The sequence below is a fragment of the Choloepus didactylus genome, chromosome 4 (assembly GCF_015220235.1).
Source record: "Choloepus didactylus isolate mChoDid1 chromosome 4, mChoDid1.pri, whole genome shotgun sequence".
NCBI classification, from domain to species: domain Eukaryota; kingdom Metazoa; phylum Chordata; class Mammalia; order Pilosa; family Megalonychidae; genus Choloepus; species Choloepus didactylus.
Window position 1 is genome coordinate 7,162,668 of NC_051310.1, and position 19,585 is coordinate 7,182,252.

At 41.6% G+C, this 19,585-nt stretch overlaps 1 protein-coding gene across 6 annotated transcripts in view; it reads right to left on the reverse strand.

Moving 5' to 3' along the window:
- The window catches only part of EVL (Enah/Vasp-like), a 192,849-nt gene that overhangs the window by 59,741 nt on the left and 113,523 nt on the right, over positions 1-19,585 (reverse strand). For all 6 annotated transcript variants that reach the window (XM_037831893.1, XM_037831894.1, XM_037831895.1 and 3 more), the window contains exon 2: positions 17,043-17,211. In XM_037831893.1, the coding sequence (XP_037687821.1) occupies positions 17,043-17,211 (169 nt within the window). The remainder of the gene's footprint in view (positions 1-17,042; positions 17,212-19,585) is intronic.

Here is a 19,585-nt window from a genome sequence, read left to right on the forward strand (position 1 = left end):
TCTTGGCTGGAAATTTTTCTCACTCAGAATTTTAAATATATCGTGCCACTGCCTTCTTGCCTCCATGGTGGCTGCTGAGTAGTCACTACTTAGTCTTATGCTGTTTCCTTTGTATGTGGTGAATTGCTTTTCTCTTGCTGCTTTCAGAACTTGCTCCTTCTCTTCTGTGTTTGATAGTGTGATCAGTATATGTCTCGGAGTGGGTTTATTTGGATTTATTCTATTTGGAGTTCGCTGAGCATTTATGATTTGTGTATTTATGTTGTTTAGAAGATTTGGGAAGTTTTCCCCAACAATTTCTTTGAATACTCTTCCTAGACCTTTACCCTTTTCTTCCCCTTCTGGGACACCAATGAGTCTTATATTTGGACGTTTCATATTATCTATCATATCCCTGAGGTCCATTTCGATTTTTTCAATTTTTTTCCCCATTCTTTCTTTTATGTTTTCATTTTCCATTCTGTCATCTTCGAGGTCACTGATTTGTTGTTCAACTTCCTCTAGTCTTGTACTATGAGTGTCGAGAATCTTTTTAATTTGGTCAACAGTTTCTTTAATTTCCGTAAGATCATCCATTTTTTTATTTAGTCTTGCAATGTCTTCTTTATGCTCTTCTAGGGTCTTCTTGATTTCCTTTATCTCCCGTACTATGGTCTCATTGTTCATCTTTAGTTCTTTGAGTAGCTGCTCTAGGTGCTGTGTCTCTTCTGGTCTTTTGGTTTGGGTGCTTGGGCTTGGGTTATCCATATCGTCTGGTTTTTTCATATGCTTTATAATTTTCTGTTGTTTTTGGCCTCGTGGCATTTGCTGAACTTGATAGGGTTCTTTTAGGATTTGTAGACCAATTGAAGTCCTTATCTCTAATTTATCAGATCTACAGCTTCGTGGAGTACACTTTCTCTAACTAACCAGCAGGTGGCGTCCACGAGCCACCTGTTCTCCACAAGCCAGTTCTCCCCTGCTTAGCCTTTTTGGTGAGTGGGGGAGTGAGTCTTGTGGGGTCCAATTGGTGTACCAAGCTTGCGTGTGTAGTTGGTGTTGCCTGCCCTGTATATGGGGCGTGTTTCTGGGCAGTCAGGGAGGAGGGGGTGGCTCTAGCAATCAAATCTCCCTGGTGATCCTAGAGTTTTAAAGCTGCTGCAATAGTCTAATCCTTCAGTTCAGTCCTGCCACAGTTTGTCTCTGCCACTGACCCACAAGTCCTTGGTATTGGCGTATGGCTCCTGAGACTTGCAAGTGGGCCCCTCTTCCAGGCCGTGCACCCCGGGTCCTCTGTTGAGGGATGACTGTGCTATGTCACAGGTGAGTGCCGTCCCCCCAGGGCAGTTCTGGGCTGCTGGGCTGTGTAGGGAGGCTCCCAGTCTGCTGAAATGATGGCTGAATGGGGCTTTGTTAATTCACACTGCTCTACCTTCCCAACTCTGGGACTATCAGCTGAGGTTGCAGGGAAGGCTAATGTCCACACCCAGTTTTGTGGTGTGTGCCTGTTATTTGAAGCCCTTCCGTCACACTGGGTTGTCTGGGGCAGTTCTGGGCTATGGGGCTGGCGATGGGCAGGAGTGTTTCCTGTGCACCAGGATGACGGCTGTGGGCGGACACCCCCCTTTTCTTGGGAAGTTGTGGTGTTTAGTGAATTTTCTCAGCCACTGGATTATTGCGTTTTGTCTCAGAGCTCTCCTAGTTCTGCTCTTGACTTGACCTGCCCAAATAGTAAGTCTTTGAAGCTTTCTGTATTGGGCTTCTTAGAGTAATTGTTTTAGAAAAAGAAAAAAGGATTAAAAAAAAAAAAAAAAAAAAAAAGGGCCCTCCTCAGAGATCTAATGGGTTATTGAAATGCTAAGAGACAAAGCAACCAGGGCCATTAAGGAAAGGTCCACAGGGCAGAGAGATCAGCTTTTCTTCGGGATTTGCATATGCGCCTCAGGGCCCTTCCCCTTTCTATGTTCACCAGAACTCCAAAAATCCTCCGCTTTTATTTTGGAGTTTTTCGTGTTGTTTTTTTTCTATGCCTGTCTCTTCTCTGCTGGGCTGGATGCTCTCAGATTCTCTGGTGTCTGGTCTCAGTCTATCTATGGTTGGAGTCTGTATCAGTAGAATGAGTTTCCGATAAGAGCAGCCACTGCAGTTCTCTCTTCTCCTTCCCGGAGCTGACAGCCCCTCCTCCCCCGGGACTGAGCCTGGCAGGGAGGGGCGCGGGTCCCCTGGCCGCAAAAACTTACAGATTTCGCTGATCTCAGCAGTTCCACGTTTTCATGAGTGTTGTATGAAGTATGCCCAAAGTCAGATTGCTCTGTGGTGTCCAGTCCACGCAGTTCCTGGCTTTCTACCTACTTTCCTGGAGGAGTAACTAAAACATACAGCTCACCAGTCTGCCATCTTGCCCCGCCTCTCCTCATTCATTTTCATGCTTCAATAGCCCTCTGTGTGGTGTCTAGCACTTAGGGATGCATCAGTAAGTGGGTTGGTAACTGAAAGGATAACTTGAGAAAGGTAAGTTAATGTGCCACACAGATATACAGCCTTACCAATATCTTTATCATTAACCAATCAATAAACATCAACCAAGTGCCAGGAGGAATGCCAGGCCCGCCAGGGAGAGATGGGACATTCAGGAGCTGACAAGCAGCCAGGGACTCAGCACGTCTGCCTGATATCCACGCCTCGGCTCCTTTGGAACCATCAAGGGGGATTATTTGAAGGCACCTGACTAGCTTAGTAAATGGCTCAGCGAAGCAGTGGGAGGCCGCTCTGGGTTGCAGCCATTATTCTGCTTTCCACCCCTGCCAGCTCAGACATGGGACTTACTCGTTACTCGTTTTCTTTTCTGTACAGCGGGCAGGAAGGTGACGTGGTCATGGTGTGGCACCCTCACGGTGGGTTAGAGGATTAAGTTATCTAGGTGGGGGTGTCCAACACTTCCTGCACACAGCGGGTTGCCAAGGTCCCGTGCATGGAGGCAAGCAGGCAGGGTGTGGACCTGCAGGACAGTCCTCTGTGAGCAAAGCGATGGGAAGAACATGGCTTTAGGAGAGGTCCTGGATGGTTCCTCAGCTCTTCTCTGGCTTTGAGGCTCCAGGATCCTGTGATCTGAGGTTGGGGGTAACTCTCTCCAGTGCCCAATCTGCCAGGAAGGTGAGCTCAGGAAGAGTGCTGTTTCACTCTTCGTGCCAGGAGTGCAGATTCACATGCACACATGGCTGAACCAAAGGGCTGAGCTGACCGGGTTTTGCTCTAGGTCATGCGAACAAGGGCTGGAGGTTTGGTGGAAGATATGCAGGGCAAGAACTAGCTGTTCAGATCAGAACCTGCTTCCTTCTGCCCTGGGGAGTTCACACCAGGCATGCTGTGTTCAAGTTTCTTTGCTTGTCTGTTTTTGGTCTGCACTTTCAGAGGACATTAACAAACTGGAGCGAGCCAAAAGAAAATGTTTTAAATGGAAGGTCTGGAAGCTACATTATATCAAGAATGGCTGAGGGATATTGAAGCTGGATATAAAAAGACTCTTAAGCATATCATGGCTACTGTCTCCAGGTATATTTGAGGGGGTGTTCTGGGGAAGTGAGAGCTGGTTTGACTTAGAATCCTATGATTTGAAATCTCTGGTTAGCTACGTTCTTGGGGAGGGATTTGGGGGGATGGGATAGGAGTTGGGAGGAAGCTGATGCCTCTCCAGAATAATATGGAGTAAGTGGGACCAGCAGAATCACTGAAGGGAACTCAAAGGGACCTTAGAGATGATCCAACTCAACCCACTCTTTTTACAATTGGGAAAACTGAGGTCCAGGGAGAATGAGTGACTCATCCAAAGTTACACAGGAAGTCAATGGTCAATGGTAGAATTGAAGTCCCTAGCCCAGGCTTTGCACCAAATTATACTGCTTATTGCCAGTATAACCAGTTGCAATCTTTCTTCCTATAATTCTCTTTCTGGACCTAGCTCTGCCCTCTGGAGCATTGTAAGTCTATTTCTTACTTCAGGAGAAGATTTTCAGATATTAGATTAGGAGAGTGCAATGACACGTCTGCAGAAGACACATCCCCGGTCTTTCTATAAGTTCTCTGGGTTCTTTGTTGCACATGGCCGGTCTTGCACCTGACTGCACTTTCTTGGGTCTGCCACTTCTGTTCTCTCGATGCCTAGAGTCTACGGGCCGCTCACCAGGTCCACTATCTACACACAACCCACACCCTTCCTTCACTTCCACTATTCTGTCTGTCTTTATGCCAATACCATACTCTTGACTATTGTGTTTACAGTGAATCTTGGAGTCTGGTAGTATAAGTCCTCCAACTTTGTTCTTCAAGAGTATCTTTCCATTGGTTTCAAGAGTATCTTTCCATTGGTTTAGGTCTTCTTTGAATTATTTCAGCATGCTTTATAGTCTTCAGTATAAGGGATGGGTATAACTTTAGTTAGAGTTACTCCAAGGTCTTTGAAGTTTTTGGATACTCTTGGAAAATGGTATTTCAAAAATTTCATGTATTATTTATTGCAAATAAATAAAAATGCAGGTTTTTTTTGTATATTGATAGTGACCACATCAAATCCACTTAATAGTTCTAATATTTCTTAGGTTCTTTCAGATTACCTACAGGCAGTATCAAGTCATCTATGAATAAAGATGATTTTACTTCTTCCTTCCCAATTGTTGAATCAAAGTGGTGATAGTGAATATCTTTGGTTCCTGAATTCAGATAGAAAGTATCATGTTTTCCAGTTTTTTTTTTTTTTTTTTAATTGTTGTTTGCTTGTAGATACCCTTTATCTGATTAAGGAAATTCTTTTATTCCTAGTTTTCTCTTAGTTTTTATCATGAAACAGTACTGACTTTTACCAAATGCTTTTTCTTTACCTATGAGATGACCATATGGCTTTTCTCTTTTATTCTGGTAAATCTACTTTGCATTCCTGGAATAAATACCACTTGTCAGGATTTTCTTTTTAATATATTAGACTCTATTTGTTAATCTTTTGTTTAGGATTACTGTTCATGTTTATTAGAAATAATGGCCTATAATTTTCTTTTCTTATAGTGTCTTTTTTTTTTTTTTTTTTTTAAATCATCATTTTATTGAGATATATTCACAAACCACGCAGTCATACAAAACAAATTGTACTTTCGATTGTTTACAGTACCATTACATAGTTGTACATTCATCACCTAAATCAATCCCTGACACCTTCATTAGCACACACACAAAAATAACAAGAATAATAATTAGAGTGAAAAAGAGCAATTGAAGTAAAAAAGAACACTGGGTACCTTTGTCTGTTTGTTTCCTTCCCCTACTTTTCTACACATCCATCCATAAACTAGACAAAGTGGTGTTTGGTCCTTATGGCTTTCCCGATCCCATTGTCACCCCTCATAAGCTACATTTTTATACAACTGTCTTCAAGATTCATGGGTTCTGGGTTGTAGTTTGATAGTTTCAGGTATCCACCACCAGCTACCCCAATTCTTTAGAACCTAAAAAGGGTTGTCTAAAGTGTGCATAAGAGTGCCCACCAGAGTGACCTCTCGGCTCCTTTTGGAATCTCTCTGCCACTGAAGCTTATTTCATTTCCTTTCACATCCCCCTTTTGGTCAAGAAGATGTTCTCCGTCCCACGGTGCCAGGTCTACATTCCTCCCTGGGAGTCATATTCCACGTTGCCAGGGAGATTCACTTCCCTGGGTGTCTGATCCCACGTAGGGGGGAGGGCAGTGATTTCACCTTTCAAGTTGGCTTAGCCAGAGAGAGAGGGCCACATCTGAGCAACAAAGAGGCATTCAGGAGGAGACTCTTAGGCACAAATACAGGGAGGCCTAGCCTCTCCTTTGCAGCAACCGTCTTCCCAAGGGTAAAACTTATGGTAGAGGGCTCAACCCATCAAACCACCAGTCCCCTATGTCTGTGGTCATGTTAGCAACCATGGAGGTGGGGTAGGCGAATACCCCTGCATTCTCCACAGGCTCCTCAAGGGGGCACTACATCTTTTTTTTTTTTTTTCCCCTTGTTTGTCTTTTTTCTTTTTTTTTTTTTTTTTTTAACTTTCCCTTCTTTTCTCAAATCACCTGTATGAAAAAAAAAGTTAAAAAGAAAACAAACATACAATAACAAAGCATTTCAAAGAGACCATAGCAAGGGAGTAAGAAAAAGACAACTAACCTAAGATAACTGCTTAACTTCCAACATGTTCCTACTTTACCCCAAGAAAGTTACATAATATAGCAACATTTCAGTGAACTTGTTCCTACTACAACCATCAGAAATTAACAGACCATAGTCATTTCTGGGCATCCCCAGAACGTTAAATAGCTTATCTGTTCTTCCTGGATTATTGTTCCCCCTTCCTTAATTGCCCTCTACTGCTAGTTCCCCTACATTCTACATTATAAACCATTTGTTTTACATTTTTCAAAGTTCACATTAGTGGTAGCATATAATATTTCTCTTTTTGTGCCTGGCTTATTTCGCTCAGCATTATGTCTTCAAGGTTCATCCATGTTGTCATATGTTTCACCAGATCGTTCCTTCTTACTGCCGCGTAGTATTCCATCGTGTGTATATACCACATTTTATTTATCCACTCATCTGTTGAAGGACATTTGGGTTGTTTCCATCTCTTGGCAATTGTGAATAATGCTGCTATGAACATTGGCGTGCAGATATCTGTTCGTGTCACTGCTTTCCGATCTTCCGGGTATATACCGAGGAGTGCAATCGCTGGATCGAATGGTAGCTCTATATCTAGTTTTCTAAGGAACTGCCAGACTGACTTCCAGAGTGGCTGAACCATTATACAGTCCCACCAACAATGAATAAGAGTTCCAATTTCTCCACATCCCCTCCAGCATTTGTAGTTTCCTGTTTGTTTAATGGCAGCCATTCTAACCGGTGTTAGATGGTATCTCATTGTGGTCTTAATTTGCATCTCTCTAATAGCTAGTGAAGCTGAACATTTTTTCATGTGTTTCTTGGTCATTTGTATTTCCTCTTCAGAGAACTGTCTTTTCATATCTTTTGCCCATTTTATAATTGGGCTGTCTGTACTATTGTCATTGAGTTGTAGGATTTCTTTGTATATGCAAGATATCAGTCTTTTGTCAGATACATGGTTTCCAAAAATTTTTTCCCATTGAGTTGGCTGCCTCTTTACCTTTTTGAGAAATTCCTTTGAGGTGCAGAAACTTCTAAGCTTGAGGAGTTCCCATTTATCTATTTTCTCTTTTGTTGCTTGTGCTTTGGGTGTAAAGTCTAGGAAGTGGCCTCCTAATACAAGGTCTTGAAGATGTTTTCCTACATTATCTTCTAGGAGTTTTATGGTACTTTCTTTTATATTGAGATCTTTGGTCCATTTTGAGTTAATTTTTGTGTAGGGGGTGAGGTAGGGGTCCTCTTTCATTCTTTTGGATATGGATATCCAACTCTCCCAGCCCCATTTGTTGAAAAGACCATTATGGCTCAGTTCGGTGACTTTGGGGGCCTTATCAAAGATCAGTCGGCCATAGATCTGAGGGTCTATCTCTGAATTCTCAATTCGATTCCATTGATCTATATGTCTATCTTTGTGCCAGTACCATGCTGTCTTGGCAACTGTGGCTTTATAATAAGCTTCAAAGTCAGGGAGTGTAAGTCCTCCCACTTCGTTTTTCTTTTTTAGAGTGTCTTTAGCAATTCGAGGCATCTTCCCTTTCCAAATAAATTTGATAACTAGCTTTTCCAAGTCTGCAAAGTAGGTTGTTGGAATTTTGATTGGGATTGCATTGAATCTGTAGATGAGTTTGGGTAGAATTGACATCTTAATGACATTTAGCCTTCCTATCCATGAACATGGAATATTTTTCCATCTTTTAAGGTCCCCTTCTATTTCTTTTAGTAGAGTTATGTAGTTTTCTTTGTATAGGTCTTTTACATCTTTGGTTAAGTTGATTCCTAGGTACTTGATTTTTTTAGTTGCTATTGAAAATGGTATCTTTTTCTTGAGTGTCTCTTCAGTTTGTTCATTTCTAGCATATAGAAACATTACTGACTTATGTGCATTAATCTTGTATCCCGCTACTTTGCTAAATTTGTTTATTAGCTCTAGTAGGTGTATCGTTGATTTCTCAGGGTTTTCTAGATATAAGATCATATCATCTGCAAACAATGACAGTTTTACTTCTTCTTTTCCAATTTGGATGCCTTTTATTTCTTTGTCTTGCCGGATTGCCCTGGCTAGCACTTCCAGCACAATGTTGAATAACAGTGGTGACAGCGGGCATCCTTGTCTTGTTCCTGATCTTAGAGGGAAGGCTTTCAGTCTCTCACCATTGAGTACTATGCTGGCTGTGGGTTTTTCATATATGCTCTTTATCATGTTGAGGAAGTTTCCTTCAATTCCTACCTTTTGAAGTGTTTTTATCAAAAAGGGATGTTGGATTTTGTCAAATGCTTTTTCAGCATCTATTGAGATGATCAATTGATTTTTCCCTTTCGAGTTTTTAATGTGTTGTAATACATTGATTGTTTTTCTGATGTTGAACCATCCTTGCATGCCTGGAATGAACCCCACTTGGTCATGGTGTATGATTTTTTTAATGTGTCTTTGGATTCGATTTGCAAGTATTTTGTTGAGGATTTTTGCATCTATATTCATTAGGGAGATTGGCCGGTAGTTTTCCTTTTTTGTAGCATCTTTGCCTGGTTTTGGTATTAGATTGATGTTAGCTTCATAAAATGAGTTAGGTAGTGTTCCATTTTTTTCAATGTTTTGAAAGAGTTTGAGTAAGATTGGTGTCAGTTCTTTCTGGAAGGTTTGGTAGAATTCCCCTGTGAAGCCATCTGGCCCTGGGCATTTATTTGTGGGGAGATTTTTGATGACTGATTGGATCTCTTTGCTTGTGATGGGTTGGTTGAGGTCTTCTATTTCTTCTCTGGTCAGTCTAGGTTGTTCATATGTTTCCAGGAAATTGTCCATTTCTTCTACATTATCCAGTTTGTTGCCATACAGTTGTTCATAATATCCTCTTATAATTTTTTTAATTTCTTCAGGATCTGCAGTTATGTCACCTTTTTCATTCATTATTTTGTTTATATGGGTCTTCTCTCTTTTTGATTTTGTCAGTCTAGCTAGGGGTTTGTCAATCTTGTTGATCTTCTCAAAGAACCAACTTTTGGTGATATTTATCCTTTCTATTGTTTTTTTGTTCTCTATGTCATTTATTTCTGCTTTAATCCTTGTTATTTCTTTTCTTCTACTTGGTTTAGGATTGGTTTGCTGTTCATTTTCTAGCTTCTTCAGTTGATCCATTAGTTCTTTGATTTTGGCTCTTTCTTCCTTTTTAATATATGCGTTTAGTGCTATAAATTTCCCCCTTAGCACTGCTTTTGCTGCATCCCATAGGTTTTGGTATGTTGTGTTCTCATTTTCATTCGTCTCTATATATTTAGCAATTTCTCTTGCTATTTCTTCTTTAACCCACTGATTGTTTAGGAGTGTGTTGTTTAACCTCCAGGTATTTGTGAATTTTCTAAGTCTCTGATGGTTATTGACTTCTAATTGTATTCCATTGTGGTCAGAGAATGTGCTTTGAATAATTTCAATCTTTTTAAATTTATTGAGGCTTGTTTTATGTCCCAGCATATGATCTATTCTGGAGAAAGTTCCGTGAGCACTAGAAAAGTATGTGTATCCTGGTGATTTGGGATGTAATGTCCTGTAGATGTCTGTTAAATCTAATTCATTTATCAGATTGTTTAGGTTTTCAATTTCCTTATTGGTCTTCTGTCTGGTTGATCTATCTATAGGAGAGAGTGATGTGTTGAAGTCTCCCACAATTATTGTGGAAACATCAATTGCTTCCTTTAGTTTTGCCAATGTTTCTCTCATGTATTTTGTGGCACCTTGATTGGGTGCATAGACATTTACGATTGTTATTTCTTCTTGCTGAATTGCCCCTTTTATTAGTATGTAGTGGCCTTCTTTGTCTCTCAAAACATCCCTGCATTTGAAGTCTATTTTATCTGAGATTAATATTGCTACACCTGCTTTCTTTTGGCTGTAGCTTGCATGAAATATTTTTTTCCATCCTTTCACTTTCAATTTCTTTGTGTCCCTGTGTCTAAGATGAGTCTCTTGTATGCAACATATTGATGGTTCATTTTTTTTGATCCATTCTGCGAATCTATATCTTTTAATTGGGGAGTTTAATCCATTTACATTCAATGTTAAAACCGTGAAGGCATTTCTTGAATCGGCCATCTTATCCTTTGGATTATGTTTGCCATATTTTTCCCTCTCTCTATTAATATCCTTTATTGTACCCATACCGAATCTCTTTAGTACTGAACCTTTCTCCAAGTCTCTCTGTCCTGTCTTTGTTTCTCTGTCTGTAGGGCTCCCTTTAGTATCTCCAGTAGGGCAGGTCTCTTGTTAGCAAATTCTCTCAGCATTTCTTTGTCTGTGAAAAATTTAAGCTCTCCCTCAAATTTGAAGGAGAGCTTTGCTGGATAAAGTATTCTTGGCTGGAAATTCCTCTCTCTCAGAATTTTAAATATATCGTGCCATTGCCTTCTCGCCTCCATGGTGGCTGCTGAGTAGTCACTACTTAGTCTTATGCTGTTTCCTTTGTATGTGGTGAATTGCTTTTCTCTTGCTGCTTTCAGAACTTGCTCCTTCTCTTCTATGTTTGACAGTGTGATCAGTATATGTCTCGGAGTGGGTTTTTTTGGATTTATTCTATTTGGAGTTCGCTGAGCATTTATGATTTGTGTATTTATGTTGTTTAGAAGATTTGGGAAGTTTTCCCCAACAATTTCTTTGAATACTCTTCCTAGACCTTTACCCTTTTCTTCCCCTTCTGGGACACCAATGAGTCTTATATTCGGACGCTTCATATTATCTATCATATCCCTGAGGTCCATTTCGAGTTTTTCAATTTTTTCCCCATTCTTTCTTTTATGCTTTCATTTTCCATTCTGTCATCTTCCAGGTCACTGATTCGTTGTTCAACTTCCTCTAGTCTTGTACTATGAGTGTCCAGAATCTTTTTAATTTGGTCAACAGTTTCTTTAATTTCCATAAGATCATCCATTTTTTTTATTTAGTCTTGCAATGTCTTCTTTATGCTCTTCTAGGGTCTTCTTGATTTCCTTCATATCCCGTACTAGGGTCTCATTGTTCATCTTTAGTTCTTTGAGTAGCTGCTCTAGGTGTGTCTCTTCTGGTCTTTTGATTTGGGTGCTTGGGCTTGGGTTATCCATATCGTCTGGTTTTTTCATATGCTTTATAATTTTCTGTTGTTTTTGGCCTCGTGGCATTTGCTGTCCTTGATAGGGTTCTTTTAGGGTTTGTAGACCAGTTGAAGTCCTTATCTCTAATTTATCAGATCTACAGCTTCGTGGAGTACACTTTCTCTAACTAACCAGCAGGTGGCGTCCACGAGCCACCTGTTCTCCACAAGCCAGATCTCCCCTGCTTAGCCTTTTTGGTGAGTGGGGGAGTGAGTCTTGTGGGGCCCAATTGGTGTCCCAAGCTTGCGTGTGTAGTTGGTGTTGCCTGCCCTGTATGTGGGGCGTGTTTCTGGGCAGTCGGGGAGGGGGGGTGGCCCTAACAATCAAATCTCCCTGATGATCCTAGAGTTTTAAAGCTACTGCAATAGTCTAATCCTTCAGTTCAGTCCTGCCACAGTTTGTCTCTGCCTCTGACCCACAAGTCTTTGGTATTGGCGTATGGCTCCTGAGACTTGCAAGTGGGCCCCTCTTCCAGGCTGTGCACCCCGGGTCCTCTGTTGAGGGATGACTGTGCTATGTCACAGGTGAGTGCCGTCCCCCCAGGGCAGTTCTGGGCTGCTGGGCTGTGTTGGGAGGCTCCCAGTCTGCTCAAATGATGGCTGAATGGGGCTCTGTTAATTCATACTGCTCCCCCTTCCCAGCTCTGGGACATTCAGCTGAGGTTGCAGGGAAGGCTAATGTCCACGCCCAGTTTTGTGGTGTGTGCCTGTTATTTGAAGCACTTCCGTCACACTGGGTTGTCTGGGGCAGCTCTGGGCTATGGGGCTGGCGATGGGCAGGAGTGTTTCCTGTCCACCAGGATGGTGGCTGTGAGCGGACACCCCCCTTTTCTTGGGAAGTTGTGTTGTTTAGTGAATTTTCTCAGCCACTGGATTATTGCCTTTTGTCTCAGAGCTCTCTTATTTCTGCTCTTGACTTGACGTGCCCAAATTTCAATTCTTTGAAGCTTTCTGTATTGAGCTTCTTAGAGTAATTGTTTTAGAAAAAGCAAAAAGGATTTAAAAAAAAAAAAAAAAAAAAAAAAACGGCCCTCCTCAGAGATCTAATGGGTTATTGAAATGCTAATAGACAAAGCAACCAGGGCCATTAAGGAAAGGTGCCCTGGGCAGAGAGATCAGCCTTGCTTCGGGATTTGCATATGCGCCTCAAGGCCTGATCTCCGCCCTTCCCCTTTCTGTGTTCACCAGAACTCCAAAAATCCTCTGCTTTTACTTTGGAGCTTCTCGTGTTGTTTTCCTTCTATGCCCGTCTCCTCTCTGCTGGGCTGGCTGCTCTCAGAGTCTCTGGTGTCTGGCCTCAGTCTATCTATGGTTGGAGTTTGAATCAGTAGAATGAGTTTCCGATGAGAGCAGCCACTGCAATTCTCCCTTCTCCTTCCTGGAGCTGACAGCCCCTCCTCCCCCGGGACTGAGCCTGGCAGGGAGGGGCGCGGGTCCCCTGGCCGCAAAAACTTACAGATTTCGCTGATCTCAGCAGTTCCACGTTTTCATGAGTGTTGTATGAAGTATGCCCAAAGACAGATTGCTCTGTGGTGTCCAGTCCACGCAGTTCCTGGCTTTTTACCTACTTTCCTGGAGGAGTAACTAAAACATACAGCTCACCAGTCTGCCATCTTGCCCCGCCTCCCTATAGTGTCTTTTTTATCAGAGTTATCTATCAGGCCCTGTAAGACAACGTAGGAAGGGTTCCTTCTCCCTCTAGCTGCTGAGAGCGTTTGGTAAAACTGGTATATTATTTCTTCTTTAATGTGAGGAAGCACTCACTAATGAAGCCACATAAGTCTGGAGTTTTCTTTGTGGGAAGGTCTGTAATTATAGATTAAATTTTTAAAATAGATTAGGACTATTCAGATTTTGTTTTTTCATGTATCAGTTTTGGTAAATTGTGTTTACCAAGGAATCCATCGTCTCATACATTGTCAAATTTATTAGCACAAGGTTGTTCATAATGCTGTTTTATTATATTTTAAATCTGTAGGATCTGTAGAGATGTCCCCCTTTCCAGTTCTTATATTGGCAATTTATGCTTTCTCTCTTTTTTGCTCTATCACTCTTACTAGGGGTTTATTAATTTTATTGATTTTTTCAAAGAACCAACATTTGGCTTTGTTGCTTTTCTCTATTTTACATCTGCTTTCTAGTCCATTGGGCTTTGTTCTTGGTTTTATTTTTTTCTTTCCTTCTACTTCTGTTGGCTTTAATTTGCTTTGTCTAGCTTCTTGAGATAGAAGCTTGGATTACTTATTTGCAATTCCTCTTCTTTTTCTAATATATGCATTTATGGCTATAAATTTCCTCATATGCTCTGCCTTTGCTGCATCCCACAAGTTTTGCTGTGTTGTATGTTCATTACTCTTTAGTTCAAAATACTTTCTAATTTACACTGTGATTTCTTTTTTGTTCCATGGCTTATGTAGCAGTGTACTGCTTCATTTCCAAACACCTGGCGATTTTCTAGTTATCCTTCTGTTACTGAGATCTAGTTTAATTCTCCTTGGTCAAAGAACATACTTATAAAATCCTTATTTTTATTTGATGACACTGTAGGCCCAGAATATGGTCTATTTTGGTAATTCAGCTATGTGCATTTTAGAAGGTTGTATATTATCTGGTTGTTGGCTATAGTTCCTATAAATGTCAACTAGGTCAAGTTGATTAATGACATTCAAATTTTTTATGTTTTTACCAATTTCTGTCTCCTTGTACGATCATTTACTTACAGGCATCATAAAAGCTCCAAATATGCTTCTAGATCTGGCTTTTTCTCCTTTTAGATCCATCCATTTCTGCTTTATATATTTTGAAGATATGTTATTAGATGTGTACAAGTTTAGGAATGTTAAGAATTCCTTTTCAATTGATACTTTTATCATTATAAAGGTTCCTCTTTATCTTTAGTAATACATTTTACCTTAAAATCTATTTTGTCTGATATTCATATAGCTACATCAGTTTCTTTTGATTAGTGTTTAGACTGTTTATCTTTTTATAACCTTTTACTTTCAACCTATCTATCTACTTACTAGTTTTTATTTTTAAAATAATTCTCCATGCTCTGGCAGGACTGATCTGGCCACCTGCTGAAGGATAAACTATTTTAAATGACTGCACTTCTTATATAAGGACCAAAAAAGGAAATCATTGCCTACATTTTACCTTGGCAAGTGTAGGAGGAAGAGTGCCTTCTCTGTTCTTTTAAAGGAAGGCCTCACAGCCACGATATTGTTTAACATGTTTCTGAGGCCTCTGAGTAAAAACAATCAAGAGCCTATTGCAAAAAAATAAGTTTGATAGAGGAGAAGCAGTTTCCTGACCCCACATATTCACCAGGATCTAAAACCACAGAATCTACAGGTTGACAAAGGCCTCTGAGGTCATCTCATCCAAATCTCTACCCAACAGTGGAGTGTCCTTTCCAGCTCTCTTACCAGGAGGCTGCCGTCTAGCCCTGTAAGTTCACGAGATTACACATTCCACCTTTGAACAGTATGCTGGTAAGAAAGTTCTTCCTTTTACTGAGTTTCAATCTTCCTCACTATAGCATCCATGCCACTCCTAGTTCTGTTCTCTAGAATACGTAGGAAAAGTTAGACTTCTCCTCCGTAAGGCAGCCCTTCAGAGCTTTGAAAATATGTCCATGCCCTTTCAATTTTCTCTTCTCCAGGTAAATACCTCTTGCTCCTCTTCAATTGTTCTATATATATTATATTCCACCCAGACCTCTGACTAGCTGGGATGCCTTCCTCCTTATAGACTGCAGTTGGTGGCTCTCAGATGGGGTCCCAATGCTCTTGGTTACATATGAGCAGACACTCACGTTCATTGAGTTTTATATCTACCTCTTCAGCAAAATGGGGATAATTCCTGTACAGTTATCCTCATGGAGTTATGGGGAGGATGAACTAATAGACAGGAAAAGTGCTCCACAAACCATAAAGAACATTATACATGTAGGACGTGGCTATTTGGTCACAAAACCGAGTTTTTTCTCTCTTAAAATGTCTGACCTTGTAGTCCACACTAACTGGAAAACAGATCTTTGCAAATCAATTTTTTTTCTCTTGAGGACCCTAAAAGTTACTATAGTCCAGCTTTCCTGCCATTTTCCCTAATGCCTCGGTTTACTAAGAATCTCCTTTATGTTCCTAGCTGACACTCCCTATCCATTCGGGGAGAGACTGTCAACCACATCCTAGAAGCCCGACTCTTGAACACGCAGTTCCAAGTGGAAGGGTGTGTTCTTAACTTCTCTGTCAGACTCCAGGAGACCTCTACGTCTCTTTCAACTTGTAAAGGAACTCACGGAGGACTACTGCCAGCCCTCCCTTGGGGAAAAGGACTCCTCCCAAAGGGCCCAGCATGTGGTTTCCCCTGAAGGAGGCAGGGAGGTGTGGAGCTCTTGAGAGCAAGGTGCATCTGGGTCTCAGGGAACTGAGTTCTCCAGGCTACTCCCCTTCCACTGCACTGAGCTGTCTTCCTAGTGTGCCCAGGACGGTGACCAAGAGGCAAGAAGGGAAGCGGAAACTTCCCATAATAAAAGCAACCACTCAGTGGGTTAGGAGCTGGATAATGTACCTCTCAACCAGGGTCCTACTGCCACCTGAACCCTCCCCACCCCCAGCCCAGGGGGTGTTCTGGAAACTTGAAGATCTTTTTGGCTGTCACGGTAATCAGAGCAAAGGACACCACATATCCTGCAATGTGTGGCATGGTGCATCTCTAGAAGGCAGAGAAATGGAAGAACAGGGAGGCAGCTTCTAGGAAGTCTTTAGAAAAGTTTCCTACCATTAAGCTCATCAACAAGGGAAAGGGATGACTCTGGAGGTACCAAGAGTTCAAGGTTAGTCAGATTATCTTTTATCAGGAGCCCTGAACTGAAGTGGGGATGGCCCTTTTAGCCACAACTTAATAGGGTTATTTTAGCCAAAGCAGCGACCCATTCAACAGGCAACCCACTAAAAATAGAGCCTGAAGTTTCTGTTCTCTCTTTTCTGACAGCTAACATGCTGATTCTCTCAGAGATAGCACCCAACCTGTGCTCAACTTAGCCAAGGCTTGACCAACTGTTTAGGGAGAGTTTTTCATAAATGCTGAAACCACAGATCTGTTAACTTTACTGCTGAACATGTCCTTGTTAATCACTAAGAGAGGCAGAGGGACAGCATTAAATTACTCAACAAGGTCACTGTGGTTAAGCGTGACAAGCCCTTCTCCTTGTCTTCACGTCATACTACTTGGTCTTGTTAGATGGACAAAGCTGTTACCTTGCTTTGCACAGGTATTTACCAGGTACACTAGCTTATCTGATTTGCCCAGGAACTACCATTAGGGAGAGGAGAGAAATGATCGCAGATTCTCCAAATCATCTTGCTACTCCGTCTGAAGCAAGACTTGGGGGGAGGGGGTGGTATTCATGAACCAGAAATCTTAACGGCTGCATTACAGATGAACATGCAGGTATGAAAGAAAACCCACACATTTGTACAATATGTTATATTTTTTTCATGGCTGTTTCACATCTATCATTTTATTCTAATCTAACAATAATTCAGTGAAATAGGAAAGGTGTGGGTCACAGTCTCCATCTGACAGATGTGAAAACCAAAGTTCAGAAAAGATAAGTGACTTGCTCAAGGTCTCATATCTACTAAGTAATGGAAACAAAATTTCTGGAGTCAGATCTTCGGACTCCAAATCTTGACCTTACTGTTTTCTGACCTCTTTTCATTGCACTTTTGTGTGTGACGTGCACGTGTGCATGGAGAATCTTCTACTCCACACTCACCTGCTGGTCTTGTAGCTTGACTCCAACGACTCGGAAGGTGTTGCTGGCAGTGTTGTGGTAGATGTTGATCCTACTGAATCCCTGCTGGCCAGGTTTAATTGGTACCCATTTTTTACTGGTGTCATCGTAGACCATCACGGAAGCCCGGGCTTGGCAGATACTCTGTTCACTGCAGAGCAAGAAAAACTTAAGCATCAGCCTTGGCTATGAGGGAGGGAAGCCAGCTCCGCCCTTTCTGAAAGAGGTCAGCTACAACTTGACATAAGGAAACTTTCTAATTGTCAGAGCTTCCAACTGTCTGCTTTCAGGGATAAAAGGCACTGGAATGGGAAATGAATTACCCATTTGTCAACTGTCCACAATATTCTAGGCACTCTGTTAAGATAATTCGTCTAAGCTTCACAAATGAGGAAGGAGGTATTTACTATTTTTGTAGATGAGAAAAGGGTAGTTCAAAGACTTGAAAAGATTTATAAGAGTTCATGTGGGTGATTACATTTGGGATTTCCAATCAGTTTTGTCTGTCTCTAGAGCACATGACACAGATAATACTCTTCACAACATCTACCAAAATGCTCAACTTATGATAGGGTAGCACCATGTAAGCTAGCAGACAATAAAGTGATTAGGTAAACTTCTGAAGAACAGAGTGAGGTAAATAAAAATAAACAGATGGTTTGCACCTCACTTTGCTGAAGACCAATATCTAGCAACCTCATCTGCTCAGAATATAAAACCAGGGAAGAAGCAGAAAAAGCCCCCTGGAAAGAAAAAAGTCATCACTAACCAAACTCCTGCCCACAGTATTGGAGGGATCCTCTCCAAGCCCCCTGGTTCCTCATTTACACATACGTCTAATAACCTGGAACATTTACTTTCTCGGTCTCTAGCATATTAAAATTTCCAGGAACTTAATTAGAATTAAAAAGGTAAAATGAGGCTGTTAAAGGCAAGCACGCCAAAAACAGTGAGAAGTGGCAGCTGTCAGAAAGGGAGCTTCATTTGTGTGTATACATACAAATTAAGAATTGGAAACAAATTTTTAAAGCCTGACAATTCAGGGCCAATTAATATTACAAATAATACAAATAGCACTATCAACCTTAGTAGGTCCTGAGGTCATTACTGTACAATAATGGATAGACATAAGGATGAGACCAAGCAGTCAAGAAAAAAGCCATTATGCTCACTTTACCGTATTTAAGAAGGCAGAGAAACAAAATATTTCAAAAGGATCTCTATCCCCTCCTCCCAGTAGCTACTGGGAAACGAAATAGAGGTCTTTATAAGAAAGAGCTCCCATGACTTAGAAATTTCAACATGGCCAACGCTGTCAGTTCCTAAGTGTCCTAGAGGGCTGAGGGTCCCCAGGACCCAGATCCCCCATTATTCAGAGACTGTGGATGATCCAGTGTACAGAATTTTATAGTCTTAATAATTTTGTGTACAGTGCAAACACAGAGGTTTTTCATGCCTATTCCCTCATTTCACTTGAAATGAATTCCTATGCACATTTTACAGCTGTTAAGTGCCAGCACTGAGCCTCAAACCCAGCACCCCAAGTGTCTACGCTGCCAACCCCTCAGCTCTGGCTCTGGGTTGAGGGATTTAGGAAGGTCTGTGGACAGATGTATCAGCAGTGAACTATAAGGTGCTATTCTGTAATTGCATAGAATTTTCTCCCCATAATTCATCATTCATTCAACAAATATTTAAGAGGAAATCAGTGATGAGCAAAGCAGGCATGGCTCTCAAAGAAGACAGCTATATGATACTGCCAGGGGGGAAAAAGAGAGAAAAACAAGGCACTACTTTTTACTTTCTCTGTGTTTGGGGGTGGAAACAATGCATCTTCTAAGAGAATATGCTTAGAAGAAGTTGCTCGTCCTCTAGCTAAGTCTCTGGGGCCCTGTCCTTACAAGTCTAGTAGAAATTACAATAAACTATATGCAGAATCAGACAGACCTTGGTTCAAATCATAGTTCCATTCTAATGCAAATTAACTACAAATCAAGTTATGGGCTAAGTCTCGACACTGCCACTGATCCACTCAGTTGCTAACTGTAGGTGAGTGTGTCAGATACATCTTAGGGACTGGGAGAGGTTCTGAAATGTGGCACGGTAAGATTTCAAACATATGCTTAAGTCAGAGGGATCTGAGTTGAAATCCCAGCTCCACCACTTGCTGGCACGGGACCAGGGAAGCCCGTGAGATTTCGGGGAGGGGTGGGGGGGATATCCAGGAAGCCACCGCATGATAGGGCAATGCTTTCTAGAACCCTGTGTGGTGGCCATGGAAGCATGCTCTTCAGATCTCTGAGAGAACCTGCTGTGGGAGCACAGGTGACTGAGCGCTCCAGCGGCCACCTCTTTGGAGCCACCACCATGCCCAGAGGTCATGCTTCTCCCAGGCGCCCCCAGCCAGTAACTGAAGCTGGCAGGGGTCTTAGTGCCGGCCTTTCCTGCCTGACATGGACTTGCAAATGAAAACTTCCAGGGACAGGGAACTTACTACTTTCCAAAGCAGTCTATTTTGTTGTTAA